Below are 17,685 nucleotides of genomic sequence, written 5' to 3'. Positions count from 1 at the left end.
TGTGGTAATGGTAGGGCATGTGTATTTTCCTCTGTTTCTTTTCTCTTTTTGCCTTATAGAATTACTTATTTTCTGTCTTTTTGTGGATGGATTTATTTTTCTTGGGTTGGGTTTTCTTCTAGTACTTTCCATAGAGCTGTATTTGTGGATAGATACTGTTTGAATTTGCATTTGACTTGAAATATCTTGTTTTCTCCCTGTACGGTGCTAATTGGGCATTTTTGGGAGGGCATATAGTAGTCTATGTTGGCACCTATGTTTTTTTAGAGGTGGCAAGATATCTGACTAGGCTCCTCTAGGATTTAAAGTATTACTCATGAAGTTAGGTGTAATTCTGATCAATCTGCTTATCAGACCTATCATAGGTTGGATGTTACATGGCCTTTTCCCATTGCCACTATTAATATTCTTTCTATGTTCTATAGATTTTGTATTTTTATTATTATGTTTCCTGAATATTTTCTAAATGGTGTTCTAAGAGCTTCCTTTGTTTTTATAGGCATCTCTTTCTTTAGAATATTTTGTTGAGAATATTATCTGAGCCTTGGAACTGGGACTCTTCAACTATACTTATTTCTGTTATTCTTAGATTAGGTCTTTTCATGATACCCCAGAATTCATGTATGGTTTGGATCAGGAATATTTTAGATTTATATCAGAAATATTTTAGAATTACCATTTTTAACTGAAATATCAATTTATTTTCTTTGATTTACAATGTTTATTGAAAATAACAAAATAAAAATTTTAGAAGCATACAGGATGACTTAGGCACAAATTATTTCAATAAATCAATAAAAATGCTACTATAGAAAAATGTACACAATAATTGGTCAGATAGTTCATAAGAATGTAAGTAATGAAGTAAATGAAGAGATTTTCCATTTAAAAATGCAAATCATAATAAAAAGCAGCGTATGAACATGTAGTGACAAAACTCTAAAAAGTTTAATGCTAACCAGTATTTAAGAAAATATAGATATAAATCATAAGCTTATGTTAACTTTTGCTATTGAATGCTCTCTTTTGGAGGCACTAAGAGCTATGCGTTTCCTCTTGCCACTGCTTTCATTGTTCCCCACAATTTTGGGTATGTTGCACCTTCATTTTCATTAAATTCTAAAAAGTCTTTAATTTCTTTATTTCATCCTTGACCAAATTATCAATGAGTAGGGTGTTATTCAGCTTCCATGTGGATGTGGCCTTTCTGTTTTTTTTTGTTGTTGTTGTTGTTGTTGCTATTGAAGACCAGCCTTAGTCCATGTTGATCTGATAGGAGGCATGGGATTAATTGAATTTTGTATCTGTTGGGGCCTGTTTTGTGACCATAAGATACCATAAGGTGCTGTGAAAAAGTTATATTCTGTTTTAGAATGAAATGTTCCATAGACATTAGTTAAATCCATTTGGTCAATGACTTCTATTAGTTTCAATGTGTCTCTGTTTAGTTTGTGTTTCCATGATCTGACCATTGCTGAGAGTAGACTGTTGAATTTTCCCACTATTATTCTTTGAGATAAAATGTGCGCTTGGAGCTTTAATCAAGTTTCTTCTATGAATGGTGGTTTCCTTGCATGCAGAGCAGAGATGTTCAAAACTGGGAGTTCTTTGTAAACTTTCCCTTTGATGAATACGAATTGTCCTTTTTTACCCTTTTTGATGACTTTCATTGAAAGTTGCTTTTATTTGATATTAGAATGGCTACTCCAACTTGATTCTTGGGACCATTTGCTTGGAAAAATTCTTTTCTAACCCTTCACTCTAAGATGGTGTCTTTCTTTGAAACTGTGTTTCCTGTATGCAGTAAAATGTTGAGCCCAGTTTATATAGGGAATTAGGAGCTTTTTGCATTTTGCATTTTCTTTGAATGTTGTATCAATGTTTTCTATGACATCTTTTGCACCTGAGATTCTCTCTTCTATCTCATGTATTCTGTTGTAGATGCTTACATCCATGACTCCTCATCTCTTTCCTAGGTTTTCCATGTCTTCCCTTTGTGATGTCTTTAGTGTTTCTATCTCTAATTTTAGATCCTGGATAGTTTTGTTCATTTCCTTTACCTGTTTGATTATGATTACCTGCAATTCTTTAAGGATTTTTTTGTGTTTCCTCTTTTATGAGTTCAATCCCTGTGTTCAACTGTATTTTTCCAAGGAAATTATTATGTCCTACATAAAGTTCTTTATCATCATCATAAGATGTAATTTCAAATCAGAGTGTTATGTTTCTTGTGTGCTCATGGTTTCCAGGGCTTACTGTGGTGGGAGAACTTTGGGTCTGATAATGCCAAGTAGCCTTGGTTTCTGTCGCTTAGGTTATTGCCCTTGCCTCTTGCGATCTGGTTATCTCTGGTGTTAGCTAGTCTTGCTGACTCTGGATGTGGCTTGTCCCTTCTGTAAGCCTGTATGTCACAACTCTTGGGAGACCAGTTCTCTCAGAGGATTTTGAGTATGGACAGCTGTGGCAGAGGGTCAGCTCTGATGCAGACTGAAACAACAAAGATCCTGTCTTGAGCTCTTCCTTGGTTCCTGAGTCCTGATGACTCTAGGTGGGTCCCCATTAGGCCAGAAATTTGAGCAGAAGTAGTAGTCTTACCTGTGCTCACAGGTGAATCAGCACTCCTTAGAGACCATCTCTCTACCTATGGTATTTGTGTATGGAGCACTGTGGAACAGGATCAGTTCCTGACACAGATGGAAACCTGAAGAATCCTGTCTGAGGCTGCTCCTTGGTTCTTGTGACCTGAGGGCCCCAGGCATGTCTGAACAGAAGTAGTGGTCTTACCTTTGTTCACAGCTTGTCAGCACACCTGGAAAATATGCTGCTGCCCAGTAGTATTTTGGTAAGGAGTGCTGTGGCACAGGATCAGCACCAGGCCAAGAGAGAAACCAGAAAGGATCAATTTCTTCTATTGTATATTCTATGCCTAAAACTCTGTCTTCAATCTAATGTGTTCTGTTGGTGATGGCTTCTGTTGTTCCTGTTCCATTACTTAGGTTTTCAGTCACCATGATTTTGACATTCAGGTCCTGAAGAGATTTATTTACTTCCTCCCCATGTTTAATTGTATTTTTTCTGTATAGCTTTAGGGGATTGTTTGTTTCCTCTTAAAGACCTCTATCTGTTTGGTTGTATTTTCCTGTATTTCTTTAAGAGATTTATTCATTTCCTATTTACTGGCCTCTATCACCTTTACAATATTGGATTAAAGTCATTTTCCTATATTTCATGATATACAAAGCTTGCTGTATTATCTCAGGTCTCTTTGGAGGTGTTATCTATTCTTGCCTATTATTAATTTTGTTCTTTCGATGATCTTTACCCATCTGGATGATTTTGTCCATGGATGTTCTTATAGTAATGGGTATTGGGGGGCGTGTAAATTGTTGAACCTGGTGTGGATCATAATCTGATAGGTATCCTTAGGATGTCTGTTTCCAGACCTCCAGTTCTGTATGTTTCAGGAGCCTTAAATCAGATAGAGGTGCATATTACCACCAAGTATACAAAAAGTAGAGACTATTACAACAAGACACTCAATATACCCAATCCATTGGTCTGCAAAACTACCGAAAAATATTTAAATTGACAGTCATAATTTATCCAAAGTATGAAGCAAATTCTTATTCATACTAACGTAGTACAATAAAGTCTATAGCAAGGTTTCATTGTAAGCCAGTGACAAACCAACCATTCAAAAATGGAGTTTAAAACTTCACTTTATTCAGTGTAGATATTATGGGCAAAATATAAGGTAGTTCAAAAAATACAAATCAAATCAATGCTCCATCCATGTCACTCATTTTAATCTAACCAACTTATATAAATTAGCACAATGGGAACACATTTATGTTCTCACAATGTAATCCAAGACAGAACTGTTTCAAAACAAATACCAAATAGACATGAATGAAAAATATAAGGTATATGCTAACATTAGCGATAAAATTCACTCTCATAAATGACACCTAAATTCTTTTATTCCTTTGAGTAAATGCATAAAATTGTTCTCAATCATATTAATGAAGTGTGAACAAACATCAACTAAAAAAATGTCTCATCAAATGGCACTGAGTGACAGGAACTAATTATCAGGCAAGAGATCAGTATAGGAACTCGGTGAATATCCACACAGGTACTGATATAGGACAGGATGGGTGTTGAAATACATTCCAGGTATTTTTGGACTTAGCCTAATGGCATGTTCTCCAGATGATAAGAAACACTGGAAGGTTAAGGAGATTTTGTAAACATGATTAGTATATAATAGTATATGAATAGCAGTGAGAACAATCAACTCCTTCCTCAGTGCTGCATGTCAGACTGCCATTTTCTACACTAGACAATGGAAGACATGATGTCCCATGATTCAACTCAAAGTCTGAATGATATGGAATATTTATGGCCTTCTCAACTCTTGTCTTACTAAGGAGGTTCTGATAAAATCTATCGTGTTTACACATATGGCTGTTGACATGGTCTGGTCTAAGCTCTCCAGGAGAAGATTATCCCTGGGAAGAATTATGTCATGGATATGAATGAAATCATGGCACCGGAGGATGGAAAACATGATCTTCACAACATGTTTTCAGAAAAGTTTTGATCAAAAGTTTTCAGACCTCAGATGTAGAGCTTGAGGCCAGAAATTTTCCAATGTATCCAGGGAGAATGACATTGAATGAATGGAACGGAACTGTTGAATATAAGTAAGTGGATCTTCAGAGAGCAGTAGCCATAAAACAGACACATAGTTTTATGTGTGTCTCTGATGTTTGTCTGCAGAAGAAACGGATTTCACGACTATTCCATCTTAGATCCTAGCAGATATGAAGAAGCTATGTGTTTTCATTCTATTCTTTATGCTCCTGAAGTTTTCTCTCATCTCGCACCACTTAACTGAACCCATTTGCTTTTGGAGGATAAAGAATAATGAAGATAATGATGGAGATTTGAGAAGTGACTGTGGTTTTTTCCTTGCAGCAGTTGAGGGACCCATTGACCAAATTTATAATATTTCTAATTTTAGGTAAGTCATTAACTTTAATTCCTGCTCCAATGTTATGTATTAGATGTATTTAGCTGTGTACACAAACTGTGTGGTTGTGTCCTCTTCTTCCCCCTGTAACATTAAGAACCACTGAAAAATAATCATAATGTCAATCGCTATTTTAATGCTTTCAATGTGTCACAGTTTAGTTTAGCTTTACTACATTGAACTCCAATTCACAATGCTGGACAATGAGAGTGTCTGGAGTCTATCTGTTGAGTCTTTGTGGATATCATATGTTGATAGATGTCTCATCATCTGCCTTAAATTCATAGTTCCCACCTGTGGCAAGAGCTATATATAGACTGCATCACTGCCTGTATTCGATTGTCTCCCAATGATTACTATCTAAATGCCTTCATAAAAAGGTTATCTAAGTTTGGTCTCCAAACCAGTTGGGCATAAATTCATACATTGAAATATTTATGTATGTGTGTGTCTACTATACCTGATTCTATATTTACATATATAACATTATATATATTATATGTGTGTGTGTATGTGTGTATACATATATACATATATATAATATGTATACTATAATATGTATACTTACACTATCTATATTTACTTGTGTGCTATGCTCACTCCAGTGAAGTCTACTTGACAGGCCGAGAGGCCTGGAAGCACTCACAAGGCAAAGTGTTTCAAGAAAACTATGCCTCCTGGAACCTTGGCATTCCCATAGACCATATACTCAAATCATGTCCCCGCGTTATTCTGGTTTATGCTCTCTCTCTCAGTATTGTTTTATTAAAAGTGCCTTTAAGGATTGATTTTTTTGATATAGCTAACCCTCTGCCAGTGTTCCAAAGGCTCCTAGAAAATCCTTGAGGCCCATGAGCTTGGAATTCAGTAAGAATGTTGCCTACTCATTAACATTCAAATTCGCTTCTAGTAGAGACAGTGAAACTAATTAGGCATTACAAAGAACAAAGCTAGATAAGCTCAGGGCTAGTCTGCATAGTGATTACTTAGGACAATAGCCGAGTCTGCCCCAAACATGGGAATACACAATGGCCTAGCGAATAGGTGGGTTAACCATGGAAATTGGTGGATGGGAATTCCCCTGGAACAGGTTTCTTCACTAGGCCCAAAGGAATAGCATAGTCAGGTATTTACTAAGAACCCCTGGTGGTGGGTTTAACAACAGACTAGCATTACATCAGAGCATTCACGTGGCTCGATTTTAAGTGGTAACCAAGGTCTGGTCCCTGCCATCTTTTGATATATGCATTCCTTTTGTTTTGTGTCACTGTAACTTGGCAGATGTTTCCACCTGGCTTTTCTTGTTTTTCTTCTGTATAAAAAAGTCCAGTGTTCGTTTGGACATTAAATTCAGATCCAACACACTCTCATGTTGCGTCTGTTTGTCACCCTCTCTCACCGACTCCTTTGCCCACCTACAACCAGAAACCCATTCTGTGCAGATAGGAGACCCAAAAGAGTATATATGTAATATAAACATATTTATATACATATTTATATATACACTTTGCTTTTGAAAATAGTCTTTGAATGAGCCCCTCCTACCATTCTGGAGTTGATACTGAATGTATAAAAAGACTTCCAGGCTTCATATTCTGTTATCAGAATAATCTTTTCATCCAATTATACAAATGTCCAGTCACATGTTAGGCTTATCATCAATGTCAGATTAATGGCCAATATTTCTATTAATTATTGAATAAATATTGAAATAACATTAGAGAAAATCTAGGAGAACAAATCACTTCTTGTGAATGAGAAGCTGTTCTCAAAGTGGCTACTTAATTCTGAGATCCGAAATGTGAGATGTTACCATTGGTGCCTCAGATCATGAAAGGAGTGTTGAAATCACTCGCCTTTTATTTAAGCAATGTGCCTGGGACTTCTTTTTTTCATGAACTGAGGTTTCCTATACTTTTCCGTCTCTGACTGTCATTCCATCTCTTATTCAATTTTGAAGTCTTTGAGATTTAAAGACTACATTTTCCAATTGTTAGGCACAGTAAACTGTATACACTTTGATAATGATGGTGGCTTTACATTATTATACGTATGTGTTAGTTCAGTAGGAATTTCATTTCTGATGTATCCTGTATTACCTCATACCTCATTGGAAAAATAGTGAAAATTCTCATTGGTGACTTTTTAATAAGCCATAATAAGGTTTAAAATTGAAATATATGTACTATGTCAATACATCTTTCAGGTTTAGAGAGAAAAACTTAGCTCTAAACCCTCAATTGAAAAATGCAAATGAGCATATTTGGTGTTTTTACTCCTAATGAGAGGTAAATGCTAATAGTAACAGATAAACTATCAACTGTGCTGGGGCAGATGAACACATTCTTATGGAGAGAATGTACTCACTGATAAGTGGATACTAGCCCAAAACCTAGGATACCCACGATATAAGATACAATTTCCTAAACACATGAAACTCAAGAAAAATGAAGACTGAAGTGTGGACACTATGCCCCTCCTTAGAAGTGGGAACAAAACACCCATGGAAGGAGTTACAGAAACAAAGTTTGGAGCTGAGATGAAAGGATGGACCATGAAGATCTCTGTATTTAGACTTCACTTAAAGAATCTCAAAGAATTAGGAGGACTGAGATGCTAACAGAAATCTGATACCTCGATGAAATTGATATAATAGTGACACACTAAAGGTAACATTAAATTGATGTATAAAAGAGCATAAAGGATAATATTTTCCTTATGTGATATATTGTATCATCACGTACATTTTGCAGTAGACAATTAAAATTAAATGAAATATATCTTAAAATAATCTGTTTATTGAATGTTAATACTTAAAAATATTAAAATCATGTTCTACAAACATCATGGAAATATTGATAATTTTTCTAACTAGCTTTTTTTTTTTTTTTTTTTTTTTTTTTTTTTTTTTTTTTTTTGGTTTTTCGAGGCAGGGTTTCTCTGTGTAGTCCTGGCTGTCCTGGAACTTACTTTGTAGATCAGGCTGGCCTCGAACTCAGAAATCCACCTGCCTCTGCCTCCCAAGTTCTGGGATTAAAAGAGTGTGCCACCACACCCGACTAATAAGCATTTTCTTAATGTTTAACTTCAAAAAGGTTTTCCTATTTTGAAATTTGTAAAATAGTTATTGATAAAATAGTTTCTCACCTAAAAACACTGATAATCTTTTTTAAGTAAACTGATTATTATACAATATACACAGATATATAATGTGTTGTTGAACACTCTCACACTATATCAGGTGGTATCATATAAGGGCTTTTGAATATATTTTTAGTGTTAATCTTTTAATATTTTATGCTCTTTTACTATGCTTAATTCAAAAAAAAAATATTTTCTATGTTTTGTAACCATTTGATACTTGTACTGGCTAGTTTTGTGTCAACTTGTCACAGCTGGAGTTATCACAGAGAAAGGAGCTTCAGTTGAGGAAATGCCTCCATGAGATACAACTGTAAGGCATTTGCTCAATTAGTGATCAAGGGGAAAAGGCCCCTTGTGGTGGGACCATCTTTGGGCTGGTATTCTTGGTTCTATAAGAGAGCAGGCTGAGCAAGCCAGGGGAAGCAGTAAAGAACATCCCTCCATGGCCTCTGCATCAGATCCTGCTTCCTGACCTGTTTGAATTCCAGTCCTGACTTCCTTGGTGATAAACAGCAGTATAGAATTGTAAGCTGAATAAACCCTTTCCTCCCCAACTTGCTTCTTGGACATGATGTTTGTTCAGGAATAGAAACCCTGACTAAGACAGTACTCAATATTAAATATAGGATCCTCAGTTTTGGATATTATTAAATATGCATTAATAGTATTTTTAGGGTATGAAAGGAAATGAACATAAAAGTTGAACAAAATTTTTATGTATTATTTGATTCTCAAAATATTCATTATTATTATGATGTGTGATATATAATGTAGCCTTCAGTGGCTTACAGTCAAGTAGGGCTAACCTGGAAGGAGGGCTGGAAATGAAAAGGGGGAACAAGAGAAACATAGAGCTAAGACAGTATTCTGATCAAGACTCAAAGTTTATTTCTGCAGCTCCAGCTTATAAGCATTTCAGCACTTACAACTCTTCTTGAGAAAGTTCCTCTACAGAATAAACATAGATAAGAGTTCCTCTTGACTGCACTATCTACTCTCTGACCTGGGCTACGCAGACTGCTCTTATGACCTTGGATATACACACTGTTCTCATGGCAGCACTCTGACTCTCCACAGTATACAATGCATTTAAATAATAAAAAGTTTTAAGGAGAATGTGTTATACATTTAATATGTGGTTTAAGTCATAGTTTTATTATGTATATGTGGAATTACAACTTTAAGATTATTTTATACTAGTCTCCTTCAATAGACTGTAATCTAGTTCAAGGTTAGCATTCAGAGATAAAGTAATCTTTATTTTCACAAATACCAAACTTTTCAAATCATAGTGCCCTATGTCTATGAATTTTTAAATTGTATTTAATTCTAAAGATCTCTAATTTAGTAGGTTTTTTTCAAGACTTTTAGATAGAAATTTAGTATGTCTCATATTACATAATTTACAGGAATTGGGATTTTATGTTTCAAACATCTCCCTTAATCATAATTATGCCTTGTTTTAGAATACCAGCAAGAAGATATGAGTTTTTCCTAGTACTGTTTTTTGCTACTGATGAAATCAACAAGAATCCTTATCTTTTACCCAACATGTCTTTGATATCCCCCATTGCTTCTGGTCAGTGTGAAAAAACATTGGAAAATCTGGATAAAATATATTCAGAAAAAAACCATACTGTACAATTTACTGATAATATCTGTGTATTTTATGAAACCTGTTACATAAGCCTTATAGGACCATCATGGAAAACATCTGTAAAACTGTCAATTCATCATGGGACACCAAGGGTAAGAATATGTGACACTGGATGAGTTAACAACTTTTTGTGTTTAAAGATTCATTTATTTAATGTAGGTGAGTACATTGTCATTGCCTTTGTAAAGAATAGAAAAGGGCATCAGATCCCATTACAGGTGGTGATGAGCAACCATGTGGTTATTGGGAATTGAATTTAGGACCTCTGGAAGAGCAGTCAGTGCTCTTAACCAATCAGCCAGCTCGATAGCCCAAGTTAACAACTTTTAAATTCGATTTACATGTACCTACAAGAAAATTGGAGAATATGCATTTATGAGTGCACTGTTTTACACACACACACACATACACACACACATAATAAAGAGTACATAATAGGATCATAGATGTACTGGGAAAACAGGCAAACTGTCAAGAATACTCTAGAATCTAATAGGAATAATACATAATATTTATATAATAATCTTAATATCTTTAATATGAGTTCTGGAATGTGAATAATATTACCTGTGTATCAGTCCAAATATTCTAACAACTTTATTCCTCATGTGCATGTTTCATCCTCTCTTCTACATCCTTTAGGTTTTCTTTGGACCATTTAATCCTAAACTGAGTAACCATGACCTGTTTCCCAATGTCCATCAGGTAGCCACCAAGGACACACACTTGTCCCATGGTATGGTCTCCTTGATGCTTCATTTTAGATGGACTTGGATAGGATTGGTCATCTCAGATGATGACCAGTGTATTCAGTTTCTATCAGACTTGAGAGAAGAAATGCAAGGACATGGAATCTGTTTAGCTTTTGTTAATATGATCCCAGAAGACATGCAGTTATATATGACAAGGGCTGAGATATATGACAAACAAATTATGGAATCAACAGCAAAGGTTGTTATCATTTATGGTGAAATGAACTCTACCCTAGAAGTCAGCTTTAGAAGGTGGGAAGATAAAGGTGTAAGGAGAATCTGGATCGCAACCTTGCAATGGGACGTTATCACAAATAAAAAAGATTTCACCCTCGATTTCTTCCAAGGGACTGTCACTTTTGCACACCATGTAGGTGATATTGCTAACTTTAGGAATTTCTTGCAAACAATGAACAATGAAAAATACCCAATAAACATTTCTGAGTCTATACTGCAGTGGAATTCTTTTAATTGTTCCTTCTCTAAGAACAGCAATAAAAAGGATCATTTTACATTCAACAACACATTGGAATGGACAGCACTGCACATATATAACATGGTTCTGAGTGAGGAAGGTTACAATCTGTATAATGCTGTGTATGCTGTGGCCCACACCTACCATGAACTCATTCTTCAACAAGTAGAATCTCAGCAAACAGAAGTACCCAAAGGAACATTCACTGACTGTCAGCAGGTAAAGTTTCTTAAATTTCATTATGCTCAGATATATCAATGGGATCTTTTAAATGGACCCAAAGAAACAACTGTACATTTGTTAGATATTATTCTCTCAGCAGAAAGATTTCTACACTGCAAATCTCCCTAATGAATCTTTAACATGGATAAATATCATGCACAAGGATCACATTTGATAACAGACAATACATTTTTATGCTATTAGTAAATTTTGTGAAAATGTGTCTCAACATTTCACCAAATATTTTCAAAATTTAAAATAGGAGCCAAAGAGTTTTATCATAAAACGTTTAAGTGATAACTAGACTAGAATGTTTTTCTAAAGAATAATTTCTCAAGAATTGATACATGAGCTATGATTAATAATTACTCATTTAAATTAGTTATTTACAAAACCATAAATGATTGTGACTGCACATTATACTAAGTTTATGTGTATCTCATAATGTATAACTGTATGTACATGCAAGACCCACAACTTGTAGACATTCAGACTTCCATTTCATTTGCACATACATGCCTTAATGTTTTCAAAACTACCATTTCTAAGGAACATGCTCATACACACACACACACACACACACACACACACAGTGTACTCGCTATCTGGTAATTATATTTTCTAGCACATTCTACCATGGACATTAATATGAAGTATATTAGTTTTTAATCATCCATGATGCATATTGTATTTTACTACAAGAGATTACTTTAATACAGCTGTCTTTCTGAAATTCATTAAGAAATTATGGAAAATTCTCAATTTCCCATTCCCTTTTTTGATGTGCATGTGTAAACGTCTAATGGTGCATCTCAATTAGGTGTCTTCCATGCTGAAATCCAGGATATTTACTAACCCTTTTGGAGAACTGGTGAACATGAAGCATCAGGAGAGTCAGTGTGCAGATTATGACATTTTCATCATTTGGAATTTTCCAAAAGGCCTTGGATTAAAAGTAAAAATAGGATACTATTTGCCTTGTTACCAACGGAGCCAACAACTTCATATATATGATTTGGAGTGGGCCACAGGAGGAACATTAGTGGGTATACCACAAATTTAATGTTTTTCAGGAAATGTAATTTTAAAATATGAGGGACAGAAGTAATAGTTCTGTGGTTAAGACCAACTGCTACTCTCGCAAGACCATCCTCAGTTACAAGCACCAAAATTGATAACTCTCAACTTCATATACCTTCTGGTTATATGGAGCAAAGACCCTTGGATTCCAAGTTCAATAGTGCACACATGCCTATTCACCCACAGTACAGGAATATATTTATTAAATTTATATGTATGTATGTATGTATATGTATATATGTATATATTTATGTATATATACATACATATATATATGTAACTATATATAAAACATGGAATTTTCTGATTCCTTGTGACTATACTTACAGCTTAAGTATAGCATGTATTCATTAACAGAAATCTCTCTTAAGAAACAAGGATTTTTAAAATTTTTATATATTTCTATTGGCTACTTTAGTTATTTACATTTCAAATGCTGTCCCTCTTCCTGGTTTACCCTCCTTTGTGGAGGGTTGCCTTATCTGGCATTAGTGGGAGGGAAGGCCCATGGTCTTGTGGAGAATTGATGCCCTAGCATGGAGGAATGCTAGGGTGCATAAGTGGGAGTGGGTGGGTGGGTGGTTTGGTAGCTCGCTTATAGAAGAAGGAGCACATGGGCTGGGATGGGGGTTCCAGGTTTAATTTTAAACTTAGGAAAAATTCATTGATTTCATGAGAGTCTCATGTAACTTATTTTGTTCATATTCATTAAACAACTCTTTCTTGATTTACCCTACGTTCTCTCTCCACACAACTCAGTGTCTCTCTCTCTCTTTCTCTCTCTCACTCTCTCTCTCTCTCTGGTCCAGATTTTTTATTAGATATTTTCTTTATTTACATTCCAAATGTTATCACCTTTCCTAGTTTCCCCTCTGAAAATCCCCTATCCCCTCCCCGCTCTGCCTACTCCCCAACACACCCACTCCCATTCCTGGTCCTGGCATTCCCCTATACTGGGGCATAGAGCCTTCACAGGGCCAAGGGCCTCTCCTCCCATTGATGACCGACTAGGCCATCCTCTGCTATATCTATAGCTAGATCCACAAGTTCCACCATGTGTTTTCTTTGATTGGTGGTATAATTCCAAAGAGCTCTGGGGATACTGGGTAGTTCATATTGATGTTCCTTCTAAGGGGCTTCAGCACCCTTTAGGTCCCTGGGTAATTTACTGGATCCTTCATTGGAGACCTTGTACTCCGCACAATGGATGACTGTGATCATCTACTGCTGTATTTGCCAGGCACTGTCAGAGCCTCGCAGGAGACAGCTATACCAGGCTTCTGTCAGCAGGCTCTTGTTGGCATCTGCCTAATGTCTGGGTTTGGTGGTTGTTTATGGGGTGGATTCCCAATTGGGGCAGTCTCTGGATGGTCCTTCCTTCAGGCTCTGCTCCAAATTTTGTCTGTATAACTCCTTCCATGGGTATTTTGTTCCTCATTCTAAGGAGGAACAACATATCTACACTTTGGTCTTCCCTCTTCTTGAGCTTCATGTGTTTTGCAAATTGTATCTTGGGTATTCTAAGTTTCTGGGCTTATCAGTGAGTGCATATCATGTGTGTTCTTTTGTGACTGGGTTACCTCACTCAGGATGATACCCTCCAGACCCATCCATTTGCCAAAGAATTTCATAAATTCTTTGTTTTTATTGCTGAGTAGTACTCCATTGTTTAAATGTACCACATTTTCTGTATATATTCTTCTGTTGAGGGACATCTGGGTTCTTTCCAGCTTCTGGCTATTATAAATAAAGCTGCTATGAACATAGTGGAGCATGTTACAAGTTGGAACATCTTCTGGGTATATGCCCAGGAGAGGTATTGCTGGATCTTCCATAGTACTATGTTCAATTTTCTGAGGAACTGCCAAACTTATTTCCAGAGTGTTTGTACCAGCTTGCAATCCCACCAACAATGGGGGTGTTCCTCTTTCTCCAAATCCTTGCCAGCATCTGCTGTCACTTGAACATTTGATCTTAGCCATTATGACTGGTTTGAGATGGAATCTCAGGGTAATATATATATTTCATGGGAGAGAAATTGATGCCACATAAATATTACATTTGGATTAATAAGCTTAGGAAGAAAAATTTCAAATTGCGACAAGCTCAATGTTACATATAAAATATTACATGATATAGTAAATGTTGTATGCCATTCAGTGCATTGCAGGGTAACACAAAACAATAATGTTCTTGAAACTGTTAAGTAATGCTAGTTATCAGAGGAATATTTGTAACAATATCTGTTAATGTCCCACATATCAATCTGCAGGTCATTATACATATGATGTATACATAAACTACATAGACATACACACACACATTATATAATATTTATGTATTGCCTCAGGTTCCCTCCTCCATGTGTAGTGTGGCATGTACTGCTGGATTCAGGAAAATTCATCGGAAACAAACAGCAGACTGCTGCTTTGACTGTGTTCAGTGCCCAGAAAATGAGGTTTCCAATGAAACAGGTACATGCTTGCATGCAGAAGCAAAATTGCTGAATTCGAATGCCTTCTTTTTCCAAACAAGAAATATGATAAGTCCTAGATGGAAAATGAAGACCTAAATTTTCCATGTTTCAGAACTTGGCAAGAAATGTCTACTTCTTTTCTACCCAGCAAATAACTTGCAATATTTTTGACAAACAATGCATTTCATTCACAATATGAACGTTACTAATTTTATTATATGGAAAATATTTAGGGGGATATACCTGTTTAACTATTTTTTAAACAAAAATATTAGGCATAGTCTATGCATATATTTGTTCTTCTTTGATTCTTTGTACAAAGAAACTTGACTACATGACCAATCCACAATCTGTTCCTCGATCACCCATCCTAATCCCTGTCAAAGACCAGATGATCAGGGTCACAGTTGTTATTTAATGAAATATATTTTAAGAGCTTAGATGGCTTAAAGGATTAACGATTTCCTGTCAAAGAATTAGAACAAGAGTGAAGATTTCAAGAATGCAACAAGAGATGGGAGAGTGCATATTATCAAACAAAGCCTACCTGAGGAAAGACAGGTGAATGTGAATATCCATAAATTTCATGCCATACCATTTAGAATATGTAGCTGGGAAGAAAGAGATCTTACCACAATGAGAGGGACATGCATATGCCTATGAGGCAAACAGCTTCAAGAATGAAAATATTCCTTTCTGTAAATATTTGCATGAGGAAATGTATGTTCGGGTGCCTATGTGTAGATACAGACAAGGACACAACTCTCAAAGAAAACAAAGTACATAATGTATTTCATAAACTAGCATCAGTAACTATGCCTGCACACTACACTTGTCTGTGAGTAGTGAATTTATAGTTTGAGGAATTAAATAATCTGAGATTATACATATTTATATTCATCATCTTTTCATTATTTTTCTTTAATAAATAATTTTTGCTGTTCCATTCCCTGTGATGGTGTTTTGTCCCATCACAAAGCATAGGTTAATAGAGAACAACTTAAGTTAGTGGTCCCTACAATAATAAGTAATGGAATGGATTCTCGACATTTATCGATAAATGCTCTAAAAAATATAATTGCAAAATTATTAACTACATATTCATGACATCTTATAAGGGTCTATTGTTGTTTGCCAGCAGATATGGAACAGTGTGTGAGGTGTCCAGATGATAAGTATGCCAACTTAGAGAAAACCCACTGCCTTCAAAGAGCTGTGTCATTCCTGGCTTATGAAGATCCACTGGGGATGGCTCTAGGATGCATGGCCCTGTTCCTCTCTGCCCTCATGGTTCTAGTACTAGTCACTTTTGTGAAGTACAAGGATACTCCCATTGTGAAGGCCAATAACCGCATTCTCAGCTACATCCTGCTCATCTCTCTAGTCTTCTGTTTTCTCTGCCCATTGCTCTTCATTGGACATCCCAACCTGGCCACCTGCATCCTGCAGCAGACCACATTTGGAGTATTTTTCACAGTGGCTATTTCTACAGTGTTGGCTAAAACAATAACTGTGCTCATGGCTTTCAAGCTCACTACTCCTGGGAGAAGGATGAGAGGGATGCTGGCATCAGGGGCACCTAACTTGGTCATTCCCATTTGTACCCTAATCCAACTTGTCCTCTGTGGAATCTGGTTGGTAACATCTCCTCCCTTTATTGACAGAGATACACAATCTGAATATGGAAAGACCATCATTATTTGCAACAAAGGCTCAGTCATTGCCTTCCACTTTGTTCTGGGATACTTGGGTGCCTTGGCTCTGGGGAGCTTCACTGTGGCTTTCTTGGCTAGGAACCTTCCTGACAGATTCAATGAAGCCAAATTCCTAACCTTCAGCATGCTGGTGTACTGCAGTGTCTGGATCACCTTCCTCCCTGTCTACCACAGCACCAGGGGAGCGGTCATGGTGGTTGTGGAGGTTTTCTCCATCTTGGCTTCTAGTGCAGGCTTGCTAGGGTGCATCTTTCTCCCAAAATGTTGTGTTATCTTATTAGACTAGATTCAAATCTGCAGAAGTACAAAGATAACATGCTTTCTGGAATCTTTAGTAATTTTAAAATGTTTGATGATCCTCATCATATATGTTTGCTTTGTCTTAACAAAAATAACACTAAATCATACAAATATTAAGTAATATACAAAGTTAGTACTTACACTGTACAGCAGCACAGTACTTCCAAATGTACTAACAATTACCAAGTTTTAGTGGAAAATGGTCTCAGTCATGTGTACATAATCCTAAACATTGAGAATAAGGAATCTTAGTTGATGAATGCAACCATCACTTTGACCTGTAGGTATGTGTTTAAGCCATGTTCCTAATTAATGTTTCATATAAGGTGACCCTACTGCTGTGACATTGCCACCTCTGGGCAAATTGTTCTGGGAGTTATAAGAAAGAGGACTTGGCATAGACATGAAGCCAGTAATCAGCATTATTACACATGCTCTCATTGAGTGTCTGCATCCAAGTTCTTGTCTTGACTTCATTCAGTTAACTGTGACTAAGTTACATAGGGAAATAGGACTTTTCTCACATGGTTCTTTTGACCATCATGTTTTGTTACAGCTACAGAATTTAAGACATCAGCAAAATGTTAAACTGCTTTGGTTGGGATTTGGAATATCACAGATTACTGATGCAATAGAAGATACTGATTTGAAAGAGAAACAAGTTTGAATATTAGGAGAGTGTGGAGCATAGTTACAGTGTTGCATATTGTTGATGGCCCTCTCAGAGGCCTGAGATTTTGTAATAGCTTCCTAATGTACTATGAAAATATTCAGAATATCAGGTAACATACTAAGAAGATTACAATCTGTGGAGTTCAGATTGTGCCTG

At 36.1% G+C, this 17,685-nt stretch overlaps 1 protein-coding gene across 3 annotated transcripts; it reads left to right on the top strand.

Moving 5' to 3' along the window:
* Window positions 1-4,826: 4,826 nt before the first annotated feature.
* Vmn2r12 (vomeronasal 2, receptor 12) lies at window positions 4,827-16,842 on the top strand. Of its 3 annotated transcripts, none has more exons than XM_017321058.1 (6): window positions 4,827-5,026; window positions 9,646-9,928; window positions 10,479-11,282; window positions 12,106-12,327; window positions 14,716-14,839; window positions 15,983-16,842. In XM_017321058.1, exons 1-6 carry the CDS (start codon window positions 4,827-4,829, stop codon window positions 16,840-16,842), a joined length of 2,493 nt encoding a protein of 830 aa, XP_017176547.1. The 3 variants fall into 3 exon arrangements, with proteins under 3 accessions (XP_017176547.1, NP_001098093.1, XP_017176548.1); NM_001104623.1 differs by having other exon boundaries at window positions 15,980-16,842; XM_017321059.1 differs by lacking the exons at window positions 12,106-12,327; window positions 14,716-14,839 and having other exon boundaries at window positions 15,980-16,000.
* Window positions 16,843-17,685: the final 843 nt, after the last annotated feature.

This window comes from Mus musculus, chromosome 5 (assembly GCF_000001635.26).
Source record: "Mus musculus strain C57BL/6J chromosome 5, GRCm38.p6 C57BL/6J".
Lineage (NCBI taxonomy): Eukaryota > Metazoa > Chordata > Mammalia > Rodentia > Muridae > Mus > Mus musculus.
This window is presented reverse-complemented; position numbering and strand designations above follow the sequence as displayed.